Source organism: Cydia splendana, chromosome 6, assembly GCF_910591565.1.
Source record: "Cydia splendana chromosome 6, ilCydSple1.2, whole genome shotgun sequence".
In the NCBI taxonomy this organism is placed as follows: domain Eukaryota; kingdom Metazoa; phylum Arthropoda; class Insecta; order Lepidoptera; family Tortricidae; genus Cydia; species Cydia splendana.
The window spans coordinates 13094110-13113773 of NC_085965.1; the positions used below are offsets into that span (position 1 = coordinate 13094110).

Consider the following 19664-nt stretch of genomic DNA (forward strand, 5'->3'; position numbering starts at 1 on the left):
TTTCATGCAACGGAGCCCTAGGGACTGAATACAATAGTTTCTTAAAGAAAACAACATCAAAATTGAATGATAAATGGGGAAAGGCATATTCAGAAATAATTTTCTGGCTGAAAGTTAAAGTCCAAATTTCTGTGATAAGAGCTATCTCCATAAGAGTCAGAGGTACGAGACGACGTATCAAAGCTTTTGAATTCGAAGACGGAGCAGGAATCCTCTAGTGAACATTATACGGAAGAGTGAAGATCCCTCAAGAAATATATATCTATATTATTTATGTAACTATACTGTCTCCTCCATATATTGATATATTGTTTACGTCGAAATAAATCACATTAGAAATACTGACTACAGTATGTATACACAGATAGAATAGATAAATACATACAGCAGCACAACTAGTTAATTTTTCAAAAAGATCAACGCACGCTCTAATTATCTAAACAACAATGCTGTGACCACTCTACCTGCTAAGCTACTTTTGCTGCTAACTGTCCGCGTTTTTTCTACAAGGGCGATTGGTAGTTTTGACTTATTTAACTATAATACTTTTAAATCCGCATATATCTTACACGTTTTGTGACATTAATCTGCGCGCATAAAATGCACGCAATCGGCATAAACTTATGCAGACACAGTGGTCAATCACATACCGGCCTTCACCGCGAAAGGCACACCTGATCCTGTATTCTCATCACCTCCACGCGCAAGCGAGTATTCGACTCTGTGATCCTGTCTTATCTATCTACCTACCTTCCGTGTTAGGTACAATCGTAGATCACATTACGCTAGTTTGCTCAAGGCGAATGCCAGATACAACGTAGTAATGCCGACCCTGACCTTTTGCGAATCACACGTGGTCTCTTAAATAGAACGCCCAAATTAAGGCTACCACTTTAAAAACATACTATTTCAAACGCATATTAATGAAGTACCTACGCGAAGGTCGCTGCAAGGCTATTAAAGTATTATTTTTACGAACTCTTAGCGCTAGTTGGTGACAGGAAAATTTACATTTTAGTTGCATTGCAGAAAGTCCATTTTAGATTGATCATCGTGATCGTGCGAAAGCAATCATTGCGTTATGATTAAGTGTTTGAGTAAAATGCTTGCATCTCGGTTAAGTACCTACGTGAAGGTCGTCCTGTATAATAAAATTAATAAACTAAGAATATTAGTGTAACGAACACAATCTCGTTTAGCCGTTTATGAGACTCATCTAATAAACGGCTAAATATTTAAGTACTACCAACATAAGACTTAGCATTCTGTGATAATTTAGTCTGTTCGAGATCCTGAAAACGGTGAAAAATAGAGATACTACTCCTAAAAATACGTGTGATACCTCATTAGATTCGTGAATAGGTATTAATACTTTTTGAGATATTGGGGAAATAAAAAATATCTACTTTTTCCCCCCTTTTTTTGTTTATAACTTTTGATATTTTTTGTGTGCTCACACACGCACACACACACACACGCTTCGAATACATTTTTCTAGACATCATGACGAATCTAATGAGGTATCACACGTATTTTAGGAGTAGTATCTTTATTTTTCTCCGTTTTCAGGATCTCGAACAGACTAATTAGTCAATAATTATAGTTACGTAGGAGTGTCCTTCCTACGTCGAATATTTATTTATAAAATGTTTATCTCCTTATTATTATCTAATTACTTTCAATTAGACAGAACAACTTTGTAGGTGTAAGCGTTAAACTTAAGACCTACCTAGGCTAGGGTGAGTGCTATTATTATTGGCCACTATTAACAAAAATACTATTAAGCAACCATATGGTCATCAGCAATGAGTTTAAAAACAAGTCGAGTAAGATGTAATCGTATTTTTATTCCAACCACTTATAAACCGCAAGAAAGTCGGACGCTCAAAAGGACCTGTGTAAATTCAGTTACAGATTACGCAAAGCTGCGGTTAGGAATCTTGAGATCCACGTAAGACTGGTTTACCTGAGAATTGTAGGTAGGTACTAACTTGCACTTAGGAAGGTGGGTCAAAATTATTTTCATTGTTTTGTTTCTGACCACTCTGTCACGCTTGTATTTCCACTTTCTATCAAATAAAAAAAGTCGAGTGCTATCGCATGTCTTTCTACCTGTAGATTATATTTTACATGAAAAAAATTAAAAACTAAATTTCATCTCATACAAAACACTACACTCCGTCACATTTTTTGGGATACAAAACAAGACATCGAAAAGAATTCTGACCCAGATATTGTACACGGGTTTACCTTACGTAATGACTGTTAAAGAAATGTCAATTTGGTATACGATTGTGGTATTTCAATATTTCAAAGAAATATAATTAAACCGGGTCACAAAGTTGAATCTATAACACAGGTATCTTACGATTATTACGATTTATTATTCGTTTTAATGATCCTTAGGAAATCACGTTTGCTGATGACACATGACTGCCTAATTGCCTATAAATTGCTAACATTTATATCTTTAAAAGTCACGTCAGACGGATAGTTTGATTAGGATACTCTGATATAATCTCATATCGTTAAAATATTGCATAATATCTAATTTTATCTCATGTATTTCATTTCTCAGAATTGTATACCTGCTTGAGTGATATTTTGCCAGTATCATTCAGTGTTTACATGTGAAACATCTTATTTCATGGTCTTTTTAATAGTGTTATTAAAAACACTAATACAAAGAAAGTGGCTAAATCATATAACTGCCTGTGACTCCATAATAACGGTTATTTTATTTACTATATGTAGCAAATCGTGTCCATGTTTAATGAAGAGTATGTACAAAAAGAACATAACATACAAAGTGTCGCATTATCTCATATTACCTATAGGTTTGTTGCTAGATATTACCTACATAATAGTCACGGAAAAAGAACTAAACAAATGTTTGTATGCTCAATTTATTTTCAGTCAGTCGAAACGGGCGAGTGATCATGCTTGGGATGCACTATCTTCTTTTCAGTGTCCGGAGCTCGTTTTTTCAGCGGACCATGTTTCCAATCTGGAGGATAGCCGTACTTGTCCACATCATCCCACCACTGCGGCTCACCGCTTCCCCAGATCAGGTAAAGGATATTAGTGCCTACTAGCACCGAGCATGCTGCCCAAAATGCAATCCGCCACTGTCCTACTGTTTGCTGAAATAAAAAAACAAAAGTAAGTTAATGTTGTACACAAGTACTTATCTTATTACTACGTATATGTTCCTGGTTTTATTACATTACTATTATTAATTTTGTCATTAAAACTTGGCAAACAGGTGCCAGCATATGCCAATAATTAAAACGCCAAACGAAACTCAATAATGTAGTACTCAATAGGTACGGAAATGATCATCTGACTTTATATGTACATATTCGTAGGTTCGTACCTACGGTCCTACGTGTCATCCCGATACATTTTTACTTTTCGATTGACGTTAGCCGACCGATAAGCTATTGTCATGTTGGCTACGAACCTTTAGTTTATGAACAGACATAGAAGTTTTTGTGGCAAAAAAGAGTATTTGAGAAAATGAATTAATATTTGAAAATTAATATTTAAAATATGTAACTTCTACCTAAGTACTTGCTGTAGGTAAGTTAAAGAGAAATTTCAATATTGCAAATCTTCTTCTTTTCTCTATTTCTTCTTATCTCTAAAAATGTTATTATTGCTAAATAATAACATCGATTTCGATAATATTATTTCATTCAACTTTCGAACATCTTTGAAAAACAAAGAAATTTGGTTTGACCCCTATTCTAATATCAGTCGAGATGAAGTTTTATTCATAATGAAATGTCAGTTGCATACAATTTTGACAAATCTCGCATGTTAGTTGGTATCGAACGATATGGCAATCGACCCCAACTCTAGTTTATCTCTGAAGTAAAAAAAAACTACGGATGCGTGACGTGCGTGAAAAAAGTTTAAATTTGCCGCCATTTGACATACAGTTTATCTTTTAATTAGTTTGTAAGTAAAAAAATAATTTGTTTTATTGTTTTTAAAGTAACTATAGCAAGAGTTTCGTGTAAAATGTGCGATAAAGATATTTCGCAGACGCCACCTCGTATCCGCGAGTTCCGCCAGAGAGCAAAGTGCCCCAATGTCGGCTGTAACATAAGGTTAGTGAATATATCATGGAGGGTTTATAATATGTGTGTAGATAAAGCAGTGTATGTTACTGTGCATAATTAGGCATTAAAACTCGAGTGTGGGTTTATGAAACGAACGCAGTGAGTTTCATAATAGAATCACACGAGTGTTTGTCATTATGCACAGTCACATAAACTACTATATTACATAAATTAAGTACTTAAAAATTAAAACGTCAAGTGTAGTAGGTATACAGTGTCAAAAAAATAGAAAACTATCAATATATCAAAAGAGAAGGGGATATCGAACGTGTTGTGTATTTAGAGGTAGCTATCTTCTTATAAAATGTAATAACTATCTAAGTCTAACGTTAAGGTATATAACATCGATAACAGACATGTCGATATTTCATTTTGTCAAGTACTTTATTGTGCCACAAAAACTTGTCTATGTCTGTTTATGAATAAAATTATATATAATAATAATAATTCAGCCTATATACGTTCAACTGCTGGGCGCAGGTCTCCTCTCTTGCGCGAGAGGGCTTAGACTATAGTCCCCACGCTAGCCCTATGCGGATTGGGGACTTCACATACACCTTTGAATTTCTTCCACAGATATATGCAGGTTTCCTCACGATGCGACTCGGGTTCAAATCCTGGCTCGTACCAATAAGTTTTTCGGAACTTATGTACGAAATATGATTAGATGTTTGCTACTAGCCTTTCGGTGAAGGAAAACATCGTAAAAATTATATCGACTGAATAAAAACTACACAGTTTGTATTATTAGTACCTAGTTATACATATACACCGTAGTTCATGGCCTTTTGCTAAAAAAGAGCATTACATATTTATGTGCTACAGACATTTTCAATACGGAGATTCCCCTGTGTTAAATGTTTAAGGAAAATTAGAGTAAAATGTAACCTTCAAGACACTTAGCTCTAAATAATCGGCGGTTAGTCTTACATTACCTAGTCGTGTGAAACGGAATAGGAAATTTCGTTTCGCTAATTTTCACCCGGAATTCAATCAGTCATCAAATCGTCCTCGCATTACTTTGCCAGTTCACGAACTTTTAAGATAAAAACTATTTTTTACCGACACAACGAGTACGTAACCAATCACTAGGATATGGTAGTAATTTGTACCGTAAAATAAAAACTACTCCTCCTCATTACATCTTCAAGGATCCGTTAACCGCTTGGTTAGTTAAATTAAAAGAATTGTTGTAGTTTATGAATAGCAATCCAACTTAGAATACTAACCTAGAGCACAGAATGAATAATAGTATGTACCAGGTACAGAAAATTCACTCTCTAACAAAAAGCGTCTGTTACGATTAGGACAGATATGACCGCTAGGTGGCGACATCGCTACCCGCAGCTTATGACTAGACACCAAAATTGGTGTAGGACGGATGTACTTGTAGCTACCTGATGCAAAGCGACGAAATCGCGGAGTGAGCCACGCCTACCTAGAGGTAAAACTAAATCGGATATTATTGGATTTAAAATTTCTCAAACCACCCAAAAGCTCTCCAGCTCTAATGGCTTCTTTCGTACGAGAGCTGAGATCGGCGGCTTAACGTTTCCTTCACACTACATAAATGGTACTGAACTGTGACATTACATTTACCTACCTGAGGTTCGAAAGTCAACTGTTAAGGTCTGTGAACTTTCCATCAGGGGTAGAATCTAAAAGAATTACGAGTCAAAAAGCCGATCAAATGACGCTTCTTGGAACTTAAGGTTAAGCTTGGTCGGTTTATTGTTTTCAAACTCTTCAAAACATTCATAAGTGCGATCCATTTTTGCGCTGCTGGCCGCGTAGCCAACACGCCATTCGCTTAAGCTCCCTAATAGCGATCGAAACGCAACTATCGCACTAATATGGAAGAGTAGTAGAGAGGCACAAAACGTTTCGTTGTCGTAGCGATAGCGATTGTCACTTGGCTAGGCTGGCAGGGTAGAAACCTACCATGAAGCGACAACTTTGTACTCTGTTATAGCCGGTGTAAAAAACTAGAATGATAAATAATATTGATAATAATATACTTACATCAGGAGTCAACAACCCGATCAAATATGGCGTAATCATGCCAGAAATCGCAGCGATCCCATTAGCAAATGCAGAGCACGTTCCTGCGTAGTTCGGCGCGATGTCCATTGCATTGATCTTGACGCTGCTATAGAAGCCTGCCATGAAAACCATGGACGCTATGAAGAGGCCGACGGCCTCCGCGCGGTTGCAGCCCGAGTACGAGGCCAGCATGATAAAAACTGCCGGCACGGAAGAGGCTGCGGAAAAATGTTTTCCTTAGTCTGACCTACTAGGTACTATGATTGGGATTTAGGGGTCAAATTACAATGTGTTTTTCTAAGGAAAAAGATAAATTATGTTAGTTTTTCATTGGGAAGAGTCACGTCAACTCACGTCCTAATTGACAATGAAAGACTAATCGATAAAACTTTTAGGTACCTTAGAAAATGAAGAATAGATTTAGAAAAAAAAAACAGTTTTTATTTTCTGTACCTATACATGTGTGAATTGTGGCCCGGGATCATTGTGTGATATTTGAATAATTTAAAATGTTACCTAGCAGCACGAACAATATGATGCTTTCAATAACATTGACTTTCATGGTAGGTATGTACTATTATGACAACGAATCGTTATTTTGAAGGAGGAATTGGGATGGCGACTGTAGTTATATCCTCCTAGACTGTAACATTGACTGTACCTAGACTGTAACTTGCAGTAACAGGAAAAAGGCGATGTCACTATCCATTTCCTTAATAAATAAAATTGAGTAACAGACTAAACGTTCTAATCGCGACAGCTAATGTAGCAACGCAGTTTATTAGGCTTAGAACGCACTGCGATTAATTTCTTGCGGTTTCAGAAGCTCAAAAATTGTAACATACGGCGTGCTTCATAAGCGCACGCACTTGTAAGACTGAAACCGCCAGAAATTAATCGCAGTGCGTTCTAAACTTAACATCTCATTTTCCCGCAACCGCAACAATACACCAGCAACGATGCAGCAGTCGCAATGCGAATTTATCCTTAATATTTGGGACTTGAATTTTTCACTTACATAGGGTCGTGTATATCTTCCTGCCCGTGCTAATGCTGTGCCATTTCTTCTTGATGCATAAATCGCACAGGCCAGCCATCAGAAACGAGGACACATACATAGCCATGTAGGGCAAGGCGGACATGAGGCCGGTCTCTTTGATGTTGAAGCGCAGCACGTCGGAGAAGTACTTGGGGAGGTCGGTGATCATTGTGAAGTAGCCCCAATCGTGCCCGATCTGCGGTATTACTATTTGTGAGCTATATACATATAGTGTTTATAGCAATTATAATGGCAATTCCTGAAGAAAAATTGTATTGATTATTGGACCCATGGTTTGAAGTTAGAGGGGGTAGACACATTTTGCCTTCCTTTTTTAAGTGATTGTTTCCAAAAATATGAATTTTATAACAACAAATTTCGTGACAATGAGTTTACATGTATGTAGGTACTGCAATATTTGATAGATGTCGTTGTAAAGTTTTATATTTCGTTTGCACGCGATAAACTAATCTAAACTCGTGACAATAGAGCAATATCAATAATTTTATGCAAAATGAACATGTTATTACATTTCCACATCGTCTTCCTCGCATTTAAAAACCTATTTACTGTTTATCCTAGATGAACCAGTACACGTTGTAGGTACGGTACAACTGTGAACCAGAAATATATAATAGCATTGTGTGATGGGAGATCTTACTTATACTGGTCACAAGGGCTTTAGGGCCCGATTCGGATTTTGAAATAGACATCTATTAGATATCTTTTAGACATCACCAAGATACGATAACGATATGTTTAAGATCTAACCTGTCAAATATGCCATTTGCGCGATTCTGGAGATACTCTTGAACGATTTCCTCAGGATATGACTTAGAAATCCAATTCACATCTAATAGATATCTTACGCTATCTAACGTAAAAGTGACATTGGTTGCCCGAATTGCGCTGCAAAAGAGAACTAGTTGATATCTAAACTATTACGTATCTAGAATGGATCTTGTACGTGTCGTCTCTTGTGAATATCTTGAAGTTCGAATACGGCAGTTATACTCTTTAAGCGGTGGAAGTACCCTGTAATAAAGGTAAGCTTGTTTCTGCCGTTATTTATCTTAATATGCTAATAAGAACGAGGAAAATACTTTGTTCTAGGGTGTTTATTTATGGACCATGCATAAGCAATATTGCTAAGAAAATTATTTTTTCAAGCGAATTATATTTATGTTATGTGTAAACTTGTATAGGTGTCTATGTAGCAAATGGATGTACTTGGTTGTAAATATATTCTTTAAAAATAATTGGATGTAATTGCTTGTTACTTAAAATAGTAGTAGGTACAAGCCTGCTGTAACTTCTGGTCATTAATCGTAATCTGCGCTGGAAAAAGTGATTATACGGTAGTCGAGTCGCCAAAATATAAACCTATCAATATCTTCCAAAACCCTTAACTGGGTAATTAAATCATGCGTTGTTTACTTATTTACTTATTTAAACTTTATTGCACAAAACATAAAAATAATGTACAAATAGCGGACTTAATGCCTAATGTCATTCTCTACCAGCCAACCATCGGGCCAAAGAGATACATGTAAAAATGGTGCAAGGAGAAAAAAGGAATTAAATTACTTATAAACGTAATCAAGAAAAAAACCGGTCAAGTGCGAGTCGGACTCGCGTTCCAAGGGTTCCGTACATTACCCAATTTTTAACAATGTATTTTTTATGTGGAACGTTAATGAAATAAATATCTTTAAAAGACCCGTAGGGGTCGGATTAAATAAGTAATTTTGTCCGACTGACGCTGGACTGCACATTTCTAATAGGTTTTCCTGTCATCTATAGGTATAGAACTATTTTGTGTATTTTTTTCAAAATTTTAGACCCAGTAGTTTCGGAAATAAAGGTGGGCGAATGGTCGGACAGACAGACAGACGCACGAGTGATCCTATAAGGCAGTGGTTCCTAACCTTTTGACTAACTAGTGGACCTGATTTTACCCCTCCTCCCAATGGTAATAAAAAATAAAACGTGTACGTTTGTTGTATTGCTATATTAGGTTAGCTTATTACCACCGTAAAATACTAGTTTTACCCCCAGGTTAGGAACCACTGCTATAAGGGTTCCGATTTTTTACTTTTGAGGTACGGAACCCTAAAATTACTTACAGCCGCAGCGACGAGGGCCCAAAGCTGCGGCGACCTCAGCAGAGCCTTAAATGGCACCGGGTCCAGCTTCTTGTGCAGACCGGAGGCGATAACGCTGTCCTTCAAATAGTCCCGCTCGCTATCCGATATGTACGGATGGGAGTTTGGGGTACTGTAGCATAACAGGCTCTGCAATCCATTTACAATATATTGAATTCAATATATGGTACTTTACTTCTTAAATAAACATAAGGTAAACGTACTGGCCGCGTAGCCATGATGCCAATCGCTTACGTTCCGTAGCCATCGAAACGCAACTGTCACTGTCACACTAATATGGAAGAGTGATAGAGAGACATAATTCTTTTCGTTGTCGAAGCGATAGCGATTGTAACCTTGGCTAGGCCGGCTGGTGTTCGACGCGGTCCCAGTACATGTCATCATGAAACTTAACTTAAGTAATTGTCAATAGTGGTGACAGCAAGGTGTCATCTATTGGTCATTAGCATGTCGAGAAATAGTAGGTACGTTTACCTTACATATAATTATATTGTTATTTAAACATATTTTTCACAATAAAAACACAATCCAGTTACTAAGTGCATCACCGCAGTGCTGCAGTTGATTTCTGTCGCTATTCGAACTTAAAATACTTTGAACGACTTTGGGGATTATACTTTGCAAATTGTTTAAATGTCACACGAATTACGGACTCACAATGTTAATTAACTGTGTTTTTCACTCTCAAAGTCACAGAAGATAATTGTTTTATGACAGGTAAATGTGATATAATCTTGTACAAACTGGTTAATCATTTTTGATGACTGAGTACATGCTGATACAGTACAAGTATAAAGTCTAAGCAGGTAAATGTAAATTCCATTATTAATTGTGGAAAAAACATTACACGCTAATAAACCATAAACAGAAATATACCTATCTGTAATTAAGCATAATTATACTGATATTTACTTAACACGAATCTACAAGTAACGGTTTTGATTGCGGGTCTCAATTCCCTCCAGTGGGCTAAAGCTAACGCCTATTTATACTTATTCAGTTGATTCAAAAATGTTATCAATTTTGGCACGTAAAATTTTTTACTTGAATGATATTTTTTGGGTGTATCATTCTTAATCTACCTATCTATCTTATATGTACCGTTACGAGAAATTCTTGTATATTTATATATTTCGGGGATTTCGGAAACGACTCTAACGATTTCGATGAAGTATGGGGGTTTAAGGAGGCGAAAAATCGATCTAGCTAGGTATTATTTCTGGGAAAACGCGCATTTTTGAGTTTTTAAGTATATGTTTTCCGAGCAAAACTCGGTCTCCCAGATATTTTACCTTTACGAGCACTTCTTGTATGATTATATATTTTATTATCTAAAAGTGTTTTTGGAATGGCATCAATTAATTTTCAATATTTTACCATATAGCATTTTAAATACAGACAACATAATACTCTTTAAGAAACGTCTGCTTGCATTCTTATCAAATAAAGTGTATTACTCCATTGACTAATATAAAAGAGAGAATAATTTATTTTAATGCAAAACTTATTTAATGTTCAGAGTGAGGTAAGATTTATGCATGCAGTTTATTGTTAAACTTACCAACGCAAATAAATTTGTATACCTAATGCTGGTAAGACATAGTGATACTAAGTAACTAATTAGAACACCCATGTACCTATGTTTAACCAATAAAAATATTGATTGATTGATTGATCGGTTTATAATTATATATCTACAAATTTAGTTAAAAGTAAAGTCTTACCCAGAATATGAACCATACTATCCCCAATCCTCCAAACACATAGAACACGTTGGCCCAATCCCCACCATTATTCAGCAGTAAGCCTGAGATGTAGGGCCCACAAATGTTACCAATTTGGGCGCCACCGAATATCATGGCGCCAAATCGAGACCGCTCCGACGGGGGTACCCATCGCGCTAATAACAGTACAAAAGCTGGTGTTACTGGACCCTAAAATAAAAAAAACGAAGATTATACTGCTTTTTTGTTATAGGTAGTGAAGAATTTGATCAAAACAAATGAATTTCAAAGGTAGTATTAAAGACATCGAGAGGGAGAGACGGGCGCTGTCCGTCCGCTGCAATATGTTGGCACGTAGGTTTTCAGGGTGCACTAGGGAAGTTAAAATAACTCTATTCAGGGCATACTGCCAGTGCTTCTATACCTGTAACCTATGGGTCAATTATACGCAGAGGACGTACAGCGCTCTTCGAGTGCAATATAATGACGCCTTCAGGATGTTGCTCGGTTTTCGGCGGAGGTGCAGTGCATCGGGCATGTTTGCGGAGGCAAGCGTTGATGGCTTCCATGCGATTATAAGGAAACGCTGTGCCTCCGTGCTAGATATGAGGGTGTTTGCCGGGAGGTGGGACTCACCGATGATGCGTAGATGGATCGGTCTGCACTCCAGCTTTATAAATTATGATAGTTAGTATTTGTAGTAGTAATGTTGTTTAATTGTTTCGTTATTGTAACAGTTATTTAATTTTTAATTTAATTTATATTCCAATGTATTGACTGAATTTGATTGAATAATATAATAATTGTATTTTTATTGATATTAAGTATATTTTTGCTGACATAAATGAATTATTTTTATTAGTGTTTTAATTATTTACATACGTGATGCTAGTCAAATTTATAAAATTAAATGTAAGGAAACAAAAAGTTTTGTGTATGTATGGCTCACCCGGTATTGTAATTATCTTAGCTTTAAGTAGATAATATATTGTCTTGCATGGTAGGTTTTAATGAAAATTGTACTCTAACATTAGTATTTAAGTCCTGTTACTAACACTTGTATGGGTCTTGACTGAAATAAATGATTATTTAATTTAATTTAATTTAATTAAACATCGTAAAATTACGATCCACTTAAGATTTTACTTTTGATCTCAGTTCATAAGTACAAAAGAACATGAGTATAATTACCGAAGTTTCTGTGTGAAACAACTGCAAACAAAACTTGTGCAATATACGAGAGAACAAAGTTCATATCACGGAGTGGAAGCGTGTTCTTCCGCCACAGGCTCATAAGGTGAGCAACTTCCTGGGCTCAACTCCCATAACTTCTCGAGCGCATCACAACTTTCCATCCAGTACGAGTACTTAAGGATGACTCACGCTAGACCGGACTGAGGCCGGGCCGGAGCTTCCGGCGCTTCGTTTTCTGTGGAAAGAACCACGTGGTCACCGACCAGCCGTCATAGAAAATGACATGTTGGACGCCCCGGCTCGGGCACGGCCCGATCTAGCGTGAGTCATCCTTTCAATCTTTGATTACGCATAGTTAACTTGTCATAGATCTCTCACTTATACTGGTTTTCTAGAGATGTTGGGAGCTCTGGTTCCTAATTAATGATTATTGTATAATGGGGCCACTGTTTGACAAACACAGTTTATATGAAAATTATTGAATTAGAGCTATAATAGCCGTTTCTATACATATACTAAACAATAAACAATCTTATCTTTTATTATTTATCATAAAATTAAGTCACGTCTTTTTTGCAATAATTTGAAAAGTTTAGGTTGTAGGTACCTCTCCCATTCCCTCAATAACACGAATTATAAACAGCCCGATAGCGCCTCCGACAGTAACAGCCCATGGGGTCAGTACGGTGGCCACAGACGTAGCCAACAGACCGAGCCCAACAGTCCATTTTCCACCAAACTTCTCTGCCAGAAGAGCGCCGGGCAGGTGAGTCAGCACGTATCCATAATAAAAAGAACTTAGCAGGAATCCCTGGGTGGCTTCGCTCCAATCATATTTTTCGCGACGCTAAAATATACAAAAATATTTTTAGACTAAGGGTCAGTTGCACCAAACCGTCTGTCAACGTTAAAGCATTCGCTAAATATGTTAGTATGGGAAGTCTAATAGTTCACTGCTGACTGACGTTGATCACTTTGATCAGTCCGTCAATTGTGGTTGGTGCAACTGACCCTAAGTACCTACATCTACGGACAGTTTCCAAAGGCATGTTTTGTGCGCAGAAGTTTTAAGGCAAACCGTTTGGACACCTCCATATTACTCATTACTCAATCTAATTATAAAAGTTAAAATAATATATTAAGTCTTACTGACCAAACCTACTGGCATGACTTTCGTTGTCGTTGTCGTCGTCGTGTGACTCTAAACACTTATACGCGAAACGCTACTTCAAGTATGAAGTCGCGCGACAACGCTAGTCATGCTTAGCATGTCAAATAATATTCATATCGAAAGTCACACTTGAGAATGCGTAAATACCGTGTATGTATCATGTATTATTTTAATATCGTTACTTTGTTATTATCACTACACATTACAAAACAAAGTCCCCCGCTGCGTCTGTCTGTTTGTGTGTATGTATGTTCGCGATAAACTCAAAAAGTACTGAATGGATTTTCATGCGGTTTTACCCTATCAATAGAGTGATTCTTGAGGAAGGTTTAAGTATATAATTTGTTAAGGTTTTGTGTAACCCGTGCGAAGCCGCCGGGTTGCTAGTTTATAATAATTTATGCTTGTATTTAGCTAGCAACCCGGGCTTCGCACGGGTTAACAAATTATACACTTAAACCTTCCTCGAGAATCACCCTATTGAATGATGAAAACCCCATGAAAATACGTTCAGTTTTCGAGTTTGTCGCGAACAAAAACACAAACAGACAGACGCGGCGAGGGCCTTTGTTTTATAAGGTGTAGTGATAAAGACCGTACAATACTCGTATTACCAGCATTAATTAAGGGGCCCATTGATTAACAGTCCGCCGGACGGTATCGGCCTGTCAGTTAGAACAAAATTTTGACAGTTCCGAACAACTGACAGGCCGATACCGTCCGGCGGACTGTTAATCAGTGGGCCCCTATATAGATTCATTCGCCTTCTTACCTCATATATCATCAGCGTCACATTAGGAGCCTCTCTGGCAGTAACGTTCAATATGACAGGATCAGGACAAGTTTCACCAATTACGTGTTCAGTGGAAGCCGTGTGTGTTACCATCTGTGTGATTGTCATGCTGAGACAGACCCGCATTGTGAAAGAGTTCGCTAAAGCGAATAAACCCATCACCCCGAGAACATAGCGCTGGGGTATGATCATTACTGAAAAATATAAAATATTACTGATATGGCTTATAATAACTAAATGTGCAGTCACGGGATTTTTATGCCATTTAGGGTTCTTGCTAAATTGGAAATTCTATAGCGTAAGTATTGAACAACCAATTTAGCTAGGACCCTAAATGGAGCAACAATCGCGGAGCGTGATGGTACCTACACAGCGAGAGAAAACTTGTGAAAATTGTAACTGTCTACTTATTCTTGAAATACAGTTCATTTAATACATTTCGCAGTGAGCTGGAGAGACAGCCATACAGACGAACCTCAGAAGGTTGATATGGTTAAAAATAGCAAACTAAAAAAGGTAATAAATAAATGTCCCAAATAAACTTTTGCAACCTTTTGTATTTCGAAGATCAAATAAACGATTTAACTCTACAGTGAATTTGAATGGGACGCTCAGCATGGCTCTTTTAATCTAAATGAATGTCACTGAGAAATGCAAAAGATTCCGACGGAACTTATTCCAATTGTGAGTCTAAAGGCTGTTTTGTAATCCACATTCAATTAATATTTTCCATTCAGGACCCAACAGTGATCTTTGACCCGCTACATATTTAAATAAGGTAAGGTGGGGTAAAGGGTAAGACTGTTACCGGGATAAGACTATCACTTGTATGGAATCCTCATACCTTGCCCTGAGCAAAACAAACTATTAATAGTACATTGTGCAACATGGGGCGTAAGTTGAATATTGCAAACGAGAGTAAGTTAAATCGCGATGGCTTGCCGGAGCGATTTATAGACTCGAGTTTGCAATATTATTACGCCACGAGTTACACACAATGTTTTTCATCACACTTGCGATACAAAAATTAAGTATAAAGACAAAAAAATGTTAATTATGACACTAGAAACTTAATAACTCCCTAGGGAGAACGCTTTTTCTATAACTCCCGCTAAACCTGCGTGCAATTCCACATTTACTGAGCGAGTGTGATGAAAACAATTTTACGGTTTAGACTCACTTGTTTTAGCCACTCGAGCGACATGTTTCGGAGAGCCTATACTAGTTCTTCTTTTTCAAGCACTAAAAGCGCGAGTGACTAAAAACAAGTGAGTCTAAACCGCAAAATTATTTAATGTTAGTATGTCACAAGTCTCACAACAGTTTATATTCGAAAATGGAGCACATATAACTGGTTAATGGCTAGGTTATTGCTAATGAATTATTGTGAAGGTGAGCTGAGACCAAAATGCAGTTTTTATGGGAAATTATGAACGTAAAGCCTCCCAAATATAGCACAAAAGCTCTTAGGTCCATACTTAACTATAATTATATTAATTACCTAAAACCAATAAGAGCTACTTTTCTGCAACGCACTTAAAATGTCGCATAAAGGATGACTCACGCTAGACCGGGCCGGGGCTGGGCCAGAACTTCCGGCGCTTCGTTTTCTATGGAAAGTACCACGTGATCGCCGATCAGCCGTCATAGAAAATGACATGTCGGACGCCTCGTCCCGGTCCCGGCAAGGTCTAGCTAGCGTGAGTCATCCTTAATGCTAACGCACAATACAACAGCTTTTAAATGCGGAAGGACTCATTTTTATTTACTATTTTTTTTGTTGGTATACTACATATACATGCAATAGGTAGGTACATCTAAATAAATCAGATAAAAACCAATGATGTATTCACCTACCTCGATTTAATATTAGCCTCCATCCTGTAAGGGTCATACTGCAATAAAAACTGGTGTTTAAACCTTCATTTGCAGCCAACACTGCCAGTCATCTCTGAAATGATTAAAAGGTACAGCCGAGTGCACAAACATCTTTACAGGCTACCGTTCCAAAAATATATGTACACGCCTCCAAGACGAATAACGAATTCGCGTTATGTTTCGACCGTACCCTGCTTCCTATAGTCGAGAGCAGGCTTCCAAACAAAAAAAAATAGGTAAAGTGTCATTCTATGGAACTTGCTAACTAATGTAAACAAAAGTCACTAGTAAATTCATCATTCAGAGACAATTTCAATATGGCGGTTTGTTTACATAGTTAGCAAGTTCCATAGAATGATACTTTAGGTATGTGTTTATCTATTACGTTACAAATATTTTAAATTATCTAAAATAGTTTAACAGATTGTTTTTATAAATCTTATTTATAATATAGTAATATTGTAAATACGATTTATACGTCATACCTCTCATTCCTTTCTTTCACAAAAATATCTACTAGTTCACTATCAAGTAAACGCACTCAATGTTTTTATTTTCGATATTTATCTAAAAATTATGGCATTTGTTCGTAAACCATCTCACAACAGTATCGCAACGCGTGGTGCCAATTATCACTATAGCTGACATGGGATCTGATAACGTGTTCTCAGGCAGACTTTAGATAAATTGTTAAGTCTGATAAGCGGACAAAAATCAAGGAGTGCAGATCTGATAAGCTAGTGTCGAACCATCTTTAAGTGTTCTGTTTATTTGTCATAAAGATCTCGTACTGAATTACTTATTTACTATAGTTATGCCTAACTATAGTAAATATCTGGGTCCATATTTGACCGAGAGGCTCTGAGTACAAGCCCTCAGTCGCCGATTAATTTGCCTCAATTGGTATAGTTATGGTTATGACCAGCGATCGTTAATTTTCCAGCAATTTTGGTGCAGCATTGTTGGTTAAAAGCATCTGTATGCCCTACTCTAGGTGGAATAGATAATTAGGGTTAGTAACAGTAATATTAACCTTAACCAATCCTCTCCCTAGAAAAAAAACAACGGGTTGCACTCCGGGAGTGCCGACAGAAGTGAAAACTCAATGACTAGTCCAAAATGACTGCAGCACTATGTATAATTGACCCATCCTCCTTTCTATTGAAAAACTTTAGTTCCGAAATTGCTGGCCAGTGAGCTTAAAATTGTAGCGTTAATTGTTTAAAATTCGAATAGAAATTGTAAAGTTACCTTGCAGACCTCGCATCTAAATATATTTGGTCATGATATTTTGAGTTTTATTCACCAGTACTAGAGTTCACTTTTATTAGCGATTTCATCAAGATGTAGCTTTATTGAATTATATTGGAGTGATATAAAGCTATGTAACTGTGAGATCCTCGTATTTCAGCCCGTACAAGATTAGAACATTGAGCTTTTAGCTTAATATAAAAGTCCAGTTTTAAATAATTGACCTGATTATGATACGTTATGACTAAAGTTCTTTGGTGAATAACATTGCCCGTGACACATGACGTCACCGTTACGTTACGCGTCTGAATCGAGTTTATCATTTTTTCCCCACCTCAAAAAGTGCTCAGCGCTGCTAAAGAAGTTTTCACTTCAAAAATTTAAGAAAATCCTTTATTTTTACTATGCTGCACCAAAATTGCTGGAAAATTAACGATCACTGGTTATGACACTGTTGGACACTGTACTACGTAAACCTTCAAATTCAAAATTGTCATATTTTTATTTATTATAATAAACTACTTAAACTAGTTTTAAATGATGATTTTGAACGATAAATATTTAATGACGTTAATTTGGATTTGATGTTGTTTGATATCTTACAGTTAATATTTTCTTCGGGTTGGTATACCTGGTAATTTTTTTTTTGTTTTACTCGGGGAGAAAATTCTTTTAACCCTCGTTGCTTTAATATTAGCACGAGCGATTAAACAACAACATTGCCCCCTTGTAAAACAAATCTGTCTTGCTCATGCTTGTGGTGTGGTCTACTGAACAATTGAACATAAATGAAACATTTTTCTTCTATTTCATGTGACTGGCCAAACTATTAAAACTAATCTTAAAAGCCCCCACTAATCAACACATTTGCATGTGAGCATACTTACGGCGCGATTCGGGAAATGAATTAGAGATTCACTAGATATGAAATAGTAAAGATATGTGACGTTCCACGACAAAAGGTACCTTATGGCGGCTGGCGCTTACGCTATTATTAACGTCGCTCCAATATTCAGCCGGGGCAATGGTACCTTTTGCCGTGGAACGTCACATATCTTTACTATTTCCTATCTATTGAATCTCTATTTCATTTCCCGAATCGCGCCTTTAGTGGCTTTTTATTTAAGATTTGCTTTATTTATTTTTATATTGGTTTTGCTCTAATGAATTACTTGGTTTTGTTAGTAACAACGATACTAAATACCTACCTAGCTACCTATGGCGGCACATACTGCAGTCATATGAGGTAAGGTTCAGGGGAGCAATTTCGACTGCGGCGAGATTTCAACTAATCTTCCATGTTTTACATTATTAACAAGAGACAAAACATGGAAGATATTTCGATTAGTTAAAATTTCGCCGCAGTCGAAATTGCCCCCTGCACCTTACAACATAAATTACAGCCCAAAGAATCTGCAAATTATTAGATTCTAAGTGACTTAGTAACAATCTTTTCTCAAACATGCAATGAAATGTCGTCACTCCGGGCGTTATATCAGACTTCGAAGTATCACGTTTAGGGCGGAGCAACTCCAGAGAAATGTAAAGGAATATCATACAAAATTTAAGGCCTAGGCCGGGAAGTATTTTTTTTTTATTTCCATTTCACAGATATGTGTGACACACCATCGTGGCATTCAGCCATTAAAGTGATAACACACTATCGCACCGCTTTAAAAAAAAAACTATAGGCAGTTTATGCTTTATGGTTTATGGTACGATTTCTTTTTTTTTTATCTTTATAGGGCTGTATCTCCTAAACCGTGCGTCGCAGCGCAAAAATAATAAAATGTTCGTTCCTCTGTAAGAAACCCCTAATTAATATTTAAAAAAAACCACAAAAAAGAAAAAAAATAATAACAAAAAAAACTTTATAATGCTGTATCTCCTAAACTGTACGTCGTAGCGCAAAAATAATCAAATTTTCGTTCCCCTTTAGGAAACCCCTTAATAACGTTTAAAAAAAACACAAAAAAAAGAAAAAAAAGAAAAAAAAAGAAAAAAAAGCATTTTTTTTTTTATAGGACTGTATCTCCTAAACCATGCGTCGTAGCGCAAAAATAATAAAATGTTCGTTCCTCTGTAAGAAACCCTTAATTAATATAAAAAAAAACACAAAAAAGAAAAAAAAACAAAAGAAACTTTATAATGCTGTATCTCCTAAACCGTACGTCGTAGCGCAAAAATAATCCAAATTTTCGTTCCCCTTTAAGAACCCCTTAATAACATTTAAAAAACAAGAAAAGAAAAAAAAGAAAAAAAAGGCAATTAAAATATTT

General features: G+C 36.6%; 1 protein-coding gene across 1 annotated transcript; it reads right to left on the reverse strand.

The window, feature by feature from the left end:
• Nucleotides 1-2882: 2882 nt before the first annotated feature.
• LOC134791689 (putative inorganic phosphate cotransporter) lies at nucleotides 2883-16728 on the reverse strand. Its single transcript, XM_063762790.1, has 9 exons — nucleotides 16620-16728; nucleotides 16114-16207; nucleotides 14236-14450; nucleotides 12900-13139; nucleotides 11099-11308; nucleotides 9336-9503; nucleotides 7189-7405; nucleotides 6150-6388; nucleotides 2883-3143 (listed from the first exon to the last, which is right to left on the reverse strand). The coding sequence occupies exons 2-9, from the start codon at nucleotides 16148-16150 to the stop codon at nucleotides 2913-2915; spliced, it is 1557 nt and encodes a 518-aa protein (XP_063618860.1). The 5' UTR covers nucleotides 16151-16207; nucleotides 16620-16728; the 3' UTR covers nucleotides 2883-2912.
• Nucleotides 16729-19664: the final 2936 nt, after the last annotated feature.

Bases quoted from the DNA above. Each gene is read 5' to 3' on its own strand.
- LOC134791689 (XM_063762790.1), bottom strand. From the start codon at position 16,150: ATGACCCTTACAGGATGGAGGCTAATATTAAATCGAG. The intron at 6,389-7,188 runs GTAAGTGAAAAA...ATTTTTCCGCAG, and splicing joins GAAGATATACACGACCCTAT to CCTCTTCCGTGCCGGCAGTT. The intron at 3,144-6,149 runs GTAAGTATATTA...TTTTTATTTCAG, and splicing joins TCGGGTTGTTGACTCCTGAT to CAAACAGTAGGACAGTGGCG.